The 13,399-nt window shown below is 47.7% G+C and overlaps 1 protein-coding gene across 2 annotated transcripts in view; it reads left to right on the top strand.

Moving 5' to 3' along the window:
• Window positions 1–225: 225 nt before the first annotated feature.
• Window positions 226–13,399, top strand: part of tnmd (tenomodulin) — a 35,172-nt gene continuing 21,998 nt past the window's right edge. For both annotated transcript variants that reach the window (XM_029165750.2, XM_029165749.2), the window contains exons 1-2: window positions 226–383; window positions 2,363–2,497. In XM_029165750.2, the coding sequence (XP_029021583.1) occupies window positions 336–383; window positions 2,363–2,497 (183 nt within the window). In that variant the 5' untranslated portion in view covers window positions 226–335. The remainder of the gene's footprint in view (window positions 384–2,362; window positions 2,498–13,399) is intronic.

Genomic DNA, 13,399 nt, shown 5'->3' with positions numbered 1-13,399 from the left:
GTAAATGTCAGATAAGGGAGATTTATTGGACTGTGGTGAACCGCTACCGTGTTTTTCATCCATTACAGTGTGTAATTTATGCGGCGCAGATCTGGTCCCTCAGTCTGAATCCGTTTCTGGCTTTCCACCTTTTGAAATGGGAGCAGACAGGCAGGCGAGACATCTGCCTTGCTTTTAATGGGCATCACAAATGTTTCAGTAATTCCACTCCATCTGAAACTTCCCTCCCCTTCAGCACACTCCCAAAGAAAAGGAGCTGGGACTCGTCCCCTCGCAGAGCGTTAGCGTTAGTGTTTTCCCCCGGCCAAGAGGGTAGAAGGTTCCTCCTGTGCATTATGGAGACTAGCAGCCAATCCAGTAGTCAACAGATTCTCTGGAAAGATGTGAGTCTCTCGCTTTGATTTATTAAATTAACATCAATTATTGTCTTTTTAAATACCGTGAGGAAGTTCAGGTCATTAGAGTCGAGCTTAAAAATTTACGGCTGGATAAATTAAGTCCCAAAAAAAAAGAAAGAGTGGTTTAAAAGTGAAAAATCCCTTGATACGAGTACAAGCTTTAAGTAAAATATGTCAGAATCTGTCTCTTCTGAAATCAAACGGGAGTGCAGCTTGATCTCCTGCTGAGTGATCCCAGTTTTCTCAGAATAGTAATTTTTCATCTAATTTCCTTCAGCTTTTCACCTTCTCTTATTTCCACTTTCAGATTCAGCCCCGTAATCATTTGATTTGCTTTATATCCGGAATATCCATGCACCATACGAATATACAGCAATAAAATAAATGTAAATAAATAGATAAAGCGATTCTTTCACGGTGCAGACAGCAGTTCCTGCAGATACTTATCACGAACACGCAGTAAGTGACGGATGGAGAATGATTGGGATTAAGGAATCACCTGTGGCTCCTCATTTCAGCAGCCTTCACACAAATTGGAGCGCTTTACGAGCGTGCGGCGGTGTGATAAAGCGCCGCTTCTGCTCCTTGGCCACGTTGGCTACTTTTGAGGTTTATTTTCTGTGTTGTTTACTCGAGGAAGTGCTCCTTCTTTGCATGATAACAGCAGGGGGCTCCAGGCACTGTTCCTCACAAAGCTCAAGAGGAATTGCCAGGCTGATTCTGAACTCCTAAACCTTTAAACACTAGTTGGCGGTCGCTGCGCAGTCAGTCTGCTCACGCCGTCTCCATCCCTGCCTTTGTGTGTGTGTGTGTGTGTGTGTGTGTGTGTGTGTGTGTGTGTGTGTGTGTGTGTGTGTGTGTGTGTGTGTGTGTCTGTCTGTCTGTCTGTCTGTCTGTCTGTCTGTCTGTCTGTCTGTCTGTCTCTCAATCCCACCCCCTTCCTCCGAGTACTCGTTATTCAACACGCAGGCAGAGAGAGAGAGAGAGAGAGAGCGAGCGAGCGAGGTTTGTCCTCCAGTTAAGTTTCCACTGCTTATGCAACCTGCCACAGGAGAGCAGAGGATTTCAGCCACTGTTTTTCTTCCACTTCACACAGAGATATTCACAGTGTACGGAATTTCTGGCTTTCCCATAGTAGCCTGTTTTTTTTATGATGTCTCAGGAATGTCTGATACCTCCAAACCTACAGAGTGCAATTTAAAATATTAAAATATTAAATGAATTCCAGAAATTGAAAAGACCTATTACTACTGTACTCCTAAAATAATTCCTGCATATTATAAAGAAGTCAGCATGTTAAAGTGCGGTCCAATCTACTGCAGCTTAACTACTTTAACAACCCCGGCCACAATAGAAAACCAAAGCTGCGTTATCATCATTTTAGAAGACAGGAAGATAAGCAACACCAATTTTGCTAATTGAAGTTGGTTCCATTTTTTTTACATATCTGCTTTTCTGTTGTCCTTTGAGACCTTCAAAAGTGGTCCGGTGTGAATGAGAAGCTTTCATTTTCTCCCTGCTGGAGCCCGGCAGGAACAAAAGCGCCTCTTTATTAATTTGTGGCCCTAAAGCTTGGGGAATTGACTACAGCAGGAAGAGTTTTAATTCGAGGAGAAGTTTGATAATGCAACCTCTCTGTGGCACTCGCTCGTCCCCGTGCTCGGCGTGAGGCGTTCTCACCAGCAGCATCACTGGTGGATAGTTTGAAAAATGGAAGATTTGACTTTAGATTAGAAATAAGACCAGGAGCAAGAAATAAAAAAATCACTTGCTGTAACTATTGGACAGTTTGTAATCAAATAATCCAGAAGGACAGTTCTAAACTAAGGATAAATGAAATTTACTATGTTGGCCGTTAGCTTGAAACTGGAAATGAAGGGTGAAAGGTACAGGAGGAAAAACAAAGGCCGACATTGTTGCTGCTGGACAAAGTCAAGCCACATGTTTCTGTGTATTACTTGCAGGTTGAGGCGGGCAAAGAGAAAAGAGCTAAGTACCAGACCTTCCAGCGGGCGGCTCTGGTTCTGGCGCTGGTCTTCCTGGTCTTGGCTCTCTGCGTTTTCAGCCTGAGGTACCTGTGGAGCCCCGGCCCAGGGAAGGTAAGACACGGCCCCACTGTTTGCCAGTGATCAGCCTTATGAGAGGAACGCTGAGTCTCTACAACAGGTTACGCAGAGTGAAAGCTCAGAGCCGCTGGCGGTTCCTGAGGTCTGGATCGCATTCTGTTGGAATAAAAGTTCTGACCGAACAACAAAAAGAACCCTCTTGCTGTTGCTGCATTTATCTGCTTTCTGCTCACACTAAAAAAACATCTTCTCCCAATGACCCTGATAAATCAAAGCTGACCCTATTGCAGGTGACCAGGATGGCTGCAGCAGGACTGAAGCCTCTTGGCAGTGTAATTGGGATAAACTCTTGTGGCAATTCATCTTGTAAAATCCAATTCAATCATACCTGATGGAGAACGTTTTCACTCTGTGCCTTTTCCCCGGGATCCCCCCCCCCCAAAAAAAGGGCCAAAAGAGCTAATTTACCCAAGCTAGGAGGAAAATACATCAATAAGTCCACCTCCAGAAAGTGGACGCTCCATGCGTGTGGCAGCGAGGGAGGATGATTAAAATGGAACGATGCTCAAAAGCTCGTATCTCTCGGCGGTGAACGCACGAGCCGCTCGACGCGCGACGCGGGTGGAGGGAACGCGCTCCACGCGGGACAGCGGCCGCCGTTACACCAACATCTTCGGCGCGGTTCATAAACATTAATTCGGACAACCCTCCGACGCTATTCTTTTATTTCTGCCTGCATTAAGCGGCAGATTTCAATTGCCGACGGTCCCTCCTCAGCTCAGGTTCACCGAGGTTCATCTGCACTTCCTGTGTAGACAGTATTGTCCGCGTTCTCTCCTTTCAACATAGATATGAATCACCTTTGAGCCATCTCCTTTGTCCTTGTTAAATATTTCATGCCGGAGGTAGAGCAGTCATTATTTCCACTTTAATAAGCTGTGATCATTCTCACGTGGCACAAAATGTGTTGATGGCAGAGGTTGCCCAGGCAATGAATATCAAACCTACGGACCCCGGGTTTTGCTTTAATGGGGTCTTGAGGGGGAGGCTCATTCTCTAGCCTCCACATGAGTGAGTGAGATGGAGGCACTTCAAAGGAGAGCCGCCTGTCTGTCAAACGGGGGAGAAGTTCCCTCCGACGCAGTAGGACAGTAAAACCCAGGTGTGCAGAAACGATCTGGAGACTTCTCGGAAGGTAAAGAGCCGGATCCACGCAGCAGATACTGTAATTAGATGGAGGAATGGCTGGATTAGTGCGATGCCACAGCCAGCGTCGTGTTTGGTAAATGGGTGTTATCAGGTGCAACACAGCAGGACGCTTCTTGACTCACCAGCTAATCCTGAGCAGCGTCTGCCGCCTACATGTACAGACTCTGGGCAGCGGAGCACAGAGACTGACGCCAAGGGGAGTGAACGCTATGTATTTTAGGAAATAGTTGCGCGGCGAGGCTTGTTTTTTCATTCGAGCACAAAGACGAGCAGTCTGCTGACAAACGGCATCCAAATGTAGATGCAGAGCTTCAATATGTGCAAAAATATTTGTGCAACCAAACAAATGTCCTCCTCAAAATCTGGAAACGCTTTCAAGGATGACCTGGCGGGTGCGAGTTCTTCTCACTGCATCACTCAGTGCTGCTTCTTTTCCATTGCAGTGTTGCTGTCTCCCTGCTTCCGACTTCCTGTTAGCGATTTGTTGTAGTTCACCAGCATCTTTTCATGCCCCGCATCATCAGGCTATTAGCAGCTAGCTGGTGAAAGTAAGAAGCTTTTATCACCGAAGCTGTAAGGTGGTGGAGGCCCAATACGGAGCTGAAAGAGGATGCACCGGGTTTAGATCTGCAGAAGAAAAGCATCTACAAATGGCTGTCACTCCTGCTCTATGTCTCCTGGAGCTGTGAATGGACCACTGTTTCAGTAAGTTGCCAGATCTGTGCTCCTCTACTGAGTGGGCAGTCGATGTCAGTAAGTGGAACCATATACTGTACTCACCTACTGGACTGATGACTTAAGAACGTATACATTAAACTTAAGCCCAAATTACTCAATCTGTAAAGAGAAAAATTACGTCTTTAATTCCAAATGCGCATTCGCTAAGAACCGACCTTGCGGAGAACAGCGCTCACGCGGCCTCCTCTCGGTTTGAAATCTGTTATTGCCGTTCCCCCCAGCTGTTTTGACAGATCCCGAATGCCTGGGAACGTGAGAGGTGCAAACGAGCCGTTACACTCGTCATTCTCACCGTTAAAGCCTCGGATGAGGCGAGCGGCGCCGGCGGTGATGAAGTTCCTCGGGAGGAAGTGGGCCGCTTCACCTTCAGGTCTGAGACAATGGACGGTGTCAGTGGGGCATTTTTTAAAAAGGCCCCGGACACGACGCGGAGCCGGCGTTTCTGACAGGAGCCTGCGTCTGTGGAAAAGGCGGCCATAATTGAGCCTTCAATCTAATTACTGACAACAAAATGTGTCCCACTCCTGAAAGTCATTATGCAAATGACTGCAAGCCTAAAACATTGTTATGCTCAGTCAATGGTGTAGCTCACTTCCCTACTACTTCTTACATTACGAAGCATGACTGGAAGCAATCGCTCACGTCACACACTCTACTGTACATCAGAGCGATGCTTCTAATTAGGAGTCAAAGGCACGAACGCTATTCTCACAGGTCGCTGCGGCAACGTGACCCCACGCACCCGGCGCTGTATAAATAACCACAGAAAGGTAATTTGCTGTGCGCATTGTATTTCAATATGACATGATAACCGCTTGGGATCCTCTTTTAATTACCTGCAAACATATGTTGTTACAGAGGCCCGGGGAAGATGCTACCATCATTTTCTCTGCCTGTGTGTGTGCGAGGGCGTGGCCGCGCCTGCGAGCGCTTGATTGTGTGCGCGTTGCGGGTTTCCGTGTGCAGATCGGGTGCCTCCACATTCTCTTCTGGCTTAGGGCGAACTTCTGTTTACTATGTGCTCATTATTGTTCTGGGCCACGAGTCTCACAAGGGGATTTTACCTCCTTGTAAATTAATCCTCTGTTATTACCAGTTTACATCAGCAACTCTGTGAAAATGGAAACGGGCTTGTGAATCCAACAGAAAAGTAACAGTTTGCTTTGAGGAAATTATTCTTCAGGAAAAAAAAACAGAAAAAGAAACATGCGAGAGATGAAACTTTAGAAGACGGCGTCTGCTGTGCGACGTTGGTGGCGCGCGGCATCCAAAGCCCCCGGACTTTCACATCGCCTGATTTGATATATTTCGGTGCTATTTTTAATTCATGGACCACTAGGAGCGAGATTATCTGCCAACCAGCAGCCAGGCCCGGAGTAATTGTGAACCCGTAGACATTGTAAACTCGTTTTTCCTGGGGAACCTTGAATAGCTCACAGGCAGTTTTGCCATACAGCCCAAAAGTACCTGCGAAATACATGAACGTCAGTCCTGAGGAAAGTGCTCCATTATTCAAGCTGAAATTGCATTGCTCACCTTGATGCCTTTCCCTCTGCGCTCCCAAGGTAGCTGCTGAGTTGTCGCTCCTGATGGCCTCTTAAAGGCCTCCCTGTCAGGACCGGCTCCTTTAATGAACACTACTGCGCCCGCTGCTGTTCCGCTGGTCACAGGTGTACGGCTTTCCAAGGCCGGGCTCCTCTTTGTTTATTTATTGCCGCTCGGCCGCGTGCACCCAGCAGCCACCTGAGCGTCCAGATGTCAGCGCACAGCAGGGGGGAGGGAGACCCCGCATTTGATCACGATACGCTTCTGTCTGCCCGTCATGCAGATGCTCCTTTTTCTTAATTTGCGTCCAGGACTAGAACATGTCTTGGTGCTCGGGCTGTTGACGCAGGCCTGTATGGAGGAGTTATTATTCCTGGGAGGCAGCGCGACGCACGGAAGCAGCTGGCTCGGCCGGACCTTTTGGGAGGACGGCCCCTCCGTCTGTAATCTTTCCTGATTTGACACGTCAGGCCCATTCATTCATTAGCAGGCCACTGTCCACCGGCGCCTCCGCCTGCCTGTTAAATTAGGCCGCTACAGGCTCCCATCGAGGAGGATGCATTATGCCGTCTACTCGGGGAGCAGTCGAGGGGGGGTGCAGATCGGGGGAAACAAAAAGAGAGTCGTTTTAAAATGCTGCCAGTGCCTGAGGAAGCAGAGGCTTCACGGCGGCGGTGGCACGTTGCCTTTTCTTCCCGGGACGGCGGCGGCGCTGCAAAGCCTGCTGGGAGTTATTTACCGTGCCGCGTAGCGTTTCATTGTGTCTGCGGTTCTGTTTTTAGCTGCTAGAATGCTACGGGTGCGCGAGAGATCGGCATCTTAATTGTGGGCGCCTCGCTCTGCCAAGGCGCCAGCAGCTCGCGTGCGGCGCGTTGTATGTACAGCGCGGCGGGTAAACACACACACACGCACGCACGCACGCACGCACGCACGCACGCACGCACGCACACACACACACACACACACACACACACACACACACACACACACACACACACACACACACACACACACGCTCGCCTCCCTCTCCAGGCCTCCGCTCCGCCCGCCTCCACTGCCAAGCACACGCCGCCGCCCCGTTGTACAATTTAAAACGCGGCTGAGCTTTCACATCCACTGTCGCTCCGCCGGCGAGGCTGCGCCGCTCACGGCCCCGGATGCGCGTTCGCAGCCGCCGCGTGCGAAGCGAACAGCGGGCGCGGGCGCGAGCCTCCACCTGCTCCCTTTCCTCCCGCTCGTAATAAGCCGCCATTTTAAGAATTAATAAATCTGTCAGCAATTAAAAGGCAGCGCTGACTTTTTGTGCGCTCGCTCCATTAGTCACTTTGCTCACTACGCTGAAGGGTGAGGCAGTGCCTAAATTACCCCGGCGCTGTCTATCACTTCATTTAAAACCAACCCTGCTTGATTAGCCCTTTTGAAACGCGACGACATGTGGCACCTGTAAGAATTGGAGTTTTAGCGAACTTTAATGACGTCTCGATCTGCCAGGCTCGTTTCAGATGGGGTAAAATATACATGAGGAGGAAGAGATGGGGGGGATGATCTGCGAAAGCAGCCCGGCTTTCATTTCAAAGGAAGATCTTTCATCAACTTTAAGCATTAAGGCAGGAAATGAGCGAGTAAAGCCGACAGGCTGGACGTTGGAGCTGGAACGAGCCTCGTTAATGATCAGGGCACGTTCCTTCCAGATGTTTCCAATCCATACATTAAGTCACTCAATCAAACACGAAGTGATAACGTGTTGAATAATGCAGCTAGTGGGCTGGTCACCGGAGGAGGCGAGATGACAGGGCGCCTCATGCTGTTTCATCAATCGTGGCTAATTGTGGGATAAACATGACACTAACGCATATGAGAGATAACTGTTAGGCTAAATCACGGCCTCTCCGCTGGGCTGAAGCGCCGTAGCGCTCCGACCGCCATGTTTTACGGCTGCTCCGCGACATTCATTAACCCGGTCCTCACTCGTTTGGCTTCTCACCGCAGGCTGTGCCGCAGCTGCACACATAAATAACAACGCAGTGGAAATAACAGTCGTCGTACTGTATCATTCAGGGAGCGAGCGGCAGTTAAATGAATCTGCTTCGCACGGGATCGTACAAAACAGGTTCACCGTTGTTACGCTCATGTTGAAACAACCGTTTGGCCTTTAACAATTAGTAATTAGTGCGATTAGTGCATTGAGTTCACGTCTGGTAATGTCATCAGTTTCATCTTTGCTGATGTCCGTTGTGAAAACGTTCCATCAATCTTACAAAATGAAACTCAATTGTGCCAGTTGTGTAATTAAGTCTAAAAACTGGCACTTTTAGCAACGTTGAACTTGAAAAATAAAAAGAAACAAATAGTTCATGATCTCAAAACAGATTAAAGCCTCTCTGTTTTCTTATTCCTTAGCGGAGTTACATCAAAGGGCATAGAATCTTTTCTGCCTTCCAACGAGAGCATGACAGAGACAAAGACCGAGTCCTGTAACACTGCTGGACGCTGCTAATTAGCGTCCAAGCTGCTGGTGCTTTTGTTAATGATGGACGTGCCATTATTGGTTTATTTACCCCAATAAAAAAGTGAAATGCATCTAATTGTTTTGGGTATTTATGAATTTGTCAGTGGTGCTGGACGTGCAGCCTCCCAGCGCTCGTCGCCGCGACGGTGATGGATGGCAGCTGCTGCTCGGCCGCTGTGTCTCATTTGCCCAGAAAATGTACTTCACTTTGTCAGCCGACGCTGATAACGCTCGTCAGGGCCCCGTTCTCGCCATTCAAGGTGGCAGCGGGATCGAAGCGCTGACCTGCGCGAGGACTGAAAGGCGTCTGATTCTTGTTAACAGGGGACGAGCGTGGCGCCTGTTTTGATTTTTCCCCTCCCCTCCGTTGGCGTCTAGGAAACATGGCCGACCTCTAACCAGTTACACCAGGGGTCTCAATCTCCTTAAAATACCCCGCGTCCTCTGGGCTTTTGTCTCTCGCTGAGATAATGTGGGGCTCATTAACTGTCTGGCAGGAACAAATAACAGCTTAGATGAAAAATTATGGGATTTAATTAACAACAATACAAATTTTTATCAAAATTCATCCCTGTTGAAATCTTTCTGGGTTTTTTTTTCTGCTGCACTTTGACCAAACGGATAATATGGGCAACGTGACTTGATGACTTCACACCTGTAATTGGAATTGCATTAGTAATACCTCACTAGATAATTAAACCACAGAGTCATTTTAATTAGGTTACAAAGCAATCTCAGATTTTCATATTGTTGCTGTAATAATTACAGCTAACAAGTTTCATAAGACTCGTATTAACACAGCGTTTCTATAACGTTAGCTACATGAATACAGCGACCGGTAATTCTGTCTGTCACAGAGACCAGTGCAAAAAAAATGAATCCACAGGTCATTATGCGGCTTAACATCCAACGATACCTCAGAATAGATGTTCCCTCTGATTCTACACTCAGTGATGTTTACCAAAAAACTCTAGCCAAGACAGTTGTAAGGCTTTTTAACCCATTGCTTAGTTTAGTTTAAATTAATCATGGATTTCATTTTAATATTGCATTTTAATTTTGCAGTTCGTGCCCCAACAGTAGCTCTGCTATTTGACCTCAGCCCTCTGGGATGTCCTTGTATGCTGTAGTGCAACGCTTGGGTTCTTCTCAGCCCCATCAATCAGCCTTTTCCTCATGACCTTTGCCCTTTTCTTCCTCTTCTCCTAATGCTCATAAGTCATCGCTGCAGAACCTGCAACGGTGCCACTGTCAAAAAAGCTTTTGATTCCCCAAGGAACAGATGCATGTAGAAAACTGTAACTATGAAAGGAATGAAAAAGTGAAAGGGTCCATGTAGGAGGGAGCTGGGGTTGGGAACGCCGGATGGAGGAAGCTGGGAACAGGTGAGAGCGGGAGGGGCCCAACAGGTGACAGGGAATAGAGTGACATCTGGTGGCTGGAGGAGAAATAGCAATTTAATTTCCACAGCAACAACAGGGGTCAAGACTCAAACAGAGGTGGAACAAACAGACCTGTGGAGAAATCACGTCAATTAGTCTCTAAGCGAATTGTCTGTAAATGTCTCCAGTCTCCAACACTTGACCCACGTCGAACACAAATAGGTTACTAATGGAAGTGACATTGACTAAAAGTCAAGGAGGAGCATTTAATGTTTATACTTAAAGCAAAGCAACCTTCCCAGTCCACATGACTCGAAGAAAAAACCTCATTTACCTCATTGAGGGAAAATAAATTACACTGGCTGTTCCGTCTCTTAATTTCCCAGTCCCAGCCAGTGGCACGAATACTGAACGGCATTATTTTTGCTCTTTCATAGGGCCACATTTGCATGTCTTTCATTAGAGGCCATCCACAATGGGCCATGTAGGATCCACAATAAATTCTGACCAAAAAAAAAAAAAAAGAAATTCAAATTAAATGACAAACCTCCTGAGCTCTTTAATGGCACGAGACAATGTTAAACTGCAAAATCACAGACCCAAACCGCTGGGAGCGTAATGTGATGTGTTCCCCCAGTGGGTCTTCAAAGCGTTTTTCAGTGTTATTAAAAAGAAGGGCAGACCAGCGCTGACATGCAGCCCACACAGGGGCCATGGCAACAGACCAAGAGCTTCTCATCAGTACCCATAGTCCCAGTGTGATAGCCCAGTGTCTCTGCATAGGACTATCACCCTGGCTTTTATTGCGTCTTCAAGGCAGAAGCATGGAGTAAACAATGTTTGAACAATTATGAGCCTGCGTCTCCCGCAGCAGCTCTGTCAGGAGTTCTTCTAACAGCCCACCTTGTTACGGGCCCTATCTCACTTGTTCTATACGTGATAAGGCACAGATGAAGTCGTGGTGGGGGATTCGCCGTTCCGGGGCTATCAGCTGCGCTGTGATCATAAAGGAGAGGTGGTCGTGCTCTCGTTGTAGCGATGCCAAATTTGACGGCGCCGCCTGAACTGGGATGTTCGCTGAAGCTGCTGTTGTTGCCGCGTTTGTAGCCGAGACAGGAGCCCGACGCTCGGCGCGGCGGGCGGAACCTGCGCCGGCTTTTATTGCTTTCCGTGCACATTTTCCCAGCATGAGTTGGCACGCGGCGACATCATGCACCGTTGATAAATAGCAGGGCCACGGTCTATTGTCATTTTTTGGTAAATTGCCAGGGAATTTAAATGCATCACATCCTCAATATCGAGTGAACTGGAGCTGGAACTGGAAAACGCGTTTGCCCTTCTGAACCACATGAAGTTCAGCCTTCATTGACTTTTAACAAAATGCTACTTGGGCTTTTTTTTTCCACCTCGTAGGGGCCTGAAAACTTTCCGGTTGTTGTTAATGCCGTTCATCTGGTCAAATTATTGCCTCGTGTCCAAATGATCCAAATTGCAGCCTTACAGCGCTCACAAGCTGTTTCTTTAAATGCCACTTAGCTGCTGGGTGCTAGCGTGCGCTGTGTTGATTTATTAGGAGGTGGACTGGTTGAGAACCAGCGGAGCGTCAAGGGGACGTGTCCACTATAGAGGTCGCTCCCCCTGTGAACGTCTGCAGCGGGCCTTCGGAGCTGGCAGGCGCCGCTCGCAACCTTTTGTTTGCTAAAGTCTGTTTCAGAGCCTGAGATATGCATCTGAATGCATCTGCGTCTCCGGGGGATACCTTTGATGAATATTTCATAAAGCACAACAGCCTTTTTATTACAGGAGATTGGTCGTATTCAAATAACACGTTCACCTCAACAATAAGCAACAGGATTCATTCAGCGCCGCTGACAAGCAGCAGATTGTTCTACGGTTCGGCACAGTGGTTCCTTGGCAGGAAAAGGCACGGCGGGAGGATGAGGTGTGGAACAATGACGGGGGGGGTAGAAGAGCACAACGCCGCGTAGCCAAGGTCCTTGTGTTGTTTGACTTCATTTCATTTCATTTTAGGGGATGCTCCAACATTTATCACGTACCAGAAAGAGGTTTGCCGCCATCTTTGAAGGACCGCGTGACGCCCCCTCTGTGGCCGCTTACAGTTGGCACTGGAAGATAAAAACAGCGGCTTTTGGACATTTTGAAAAAACTTTTTTTCTGTTATCCAGGCGAACCACAAAAACAAAGTCAGTGTCTTCACTTTCTAGTTTATCTGGGGTTTGGCTAAAACGCTAAAAGCAAATTAAACAGCAGCTAAACACGAGTTAGCATTTCCGGCCCGGCCGTGTCAGATTTGCTTGAATACATTACTATACGTGTTGAAAAAGCGCCGTGGCATATTCATGAAGCACAGCATTTGTGCTATGGATTTAGTATAAAAACACTCTGAAGTGAAAAAAGGAGATAAAAAGCAAAAGAAAATACAAACTCTTCAAGCTAAAGGTCCAGGGAAACACCATATTCCCCGAGCTGGAACTCGATTCTTTGTTTTCACTTTGACTTTTACAGAGATCAGACAACACATCGAACAACAACGCGTCCCAATCCCCGCGTTTGTACCACAATAGTGTCGACCAAAACTACTCACTAGCTCCCAAAGTTCCCCGGCCTCCTCCCTCCTGATTGCAGCTCTATTATGGGCACAGTAGCACGTATCAAGGTGATTTATTGCCAGAGAGAGCTCAAGTTGTTTAAAATGACTGGTGTGATTAGTCATATATGCTTCAGAGCTGGAAAACGGTCGCACAGTGCTCCTGTAAATTAACAGCAGCTGCAGACTGTAGTCGACCACAGCAAGGTGGTCAAACGCGGTAAGCGTCTGAGTCGCTGGGGGACGAGGCGAGAAAGTGGGTCATTACACCCCTCTCAGGTACGAGGAGGGTGACAGAGGAGAGAGATAGGCTGCGTTTAAGATTCAGAGGCTCCACGTTGAATTGATTTCAGCAACAAAAATAAAAAGGGGAGAAGTGCGAGAGGCTGTGGCTTCTGCCAACATTCCACTTGAGTTACTGCGAAAATATGCTTCATATATTCCAGCAGCCCTCAGATGTCTCCATGCTCCATTATTCCTAGCGAAAAAAAAAGAAAAAACGTGCTACTGCAAGAGGCTTTTCATTTAGCGACTTGGTTTTGTTTTCATTTTCGCTTTCAAAGGTGTCCCACCTCACGCCGCATTTAAACCTGGAAGAACAGCAGACACACTTTTGTGTGTGGAGCTCTCAAAAATTACAGTGATGCACCATTCAGGCCTCAACAGAAGTCCTGATATGAACTAAATATGCTTTAGAATGTTCAAAATGCAATTCCTATATTTCTACCTTTTTCTTCATTTACCCCGGTACTGGCCGAGTTCTGCAGAGCCCGGAACACGAAACTCAGCCACTCGACCGTACTTCACCGCCCTACACACACACGCTTCACAGCTTGGTTTTAGGATTTGAGGCTTTTTAAACCACGCCACAGTTGGTCAGAGTCTCTTCTCCTGTTCGTACCCACGTGTGGGGGAAGTCAAAGTGCCATCAGCTTTACAGCCAC

The sequence above is a fragment of the Betta splendens genome, chromosome 10, assembly GCF_900634795.4.
Source record: "Betta splendens chromosome 10, fBetSpl5.4, whole genome shotgun sequence".
Classification (NCBI taxonomy): Eukaryota; Metazoa; Chordata; class Actinopteri; order Anabantiformes; family Osphronemidae; genus Betta; species Betta splendens.
The sequence above is the reverse complement of the archived record's forward strand: the minus strand, read 5'-3'. Positions and strand labels throughout refer to the sequence as shown.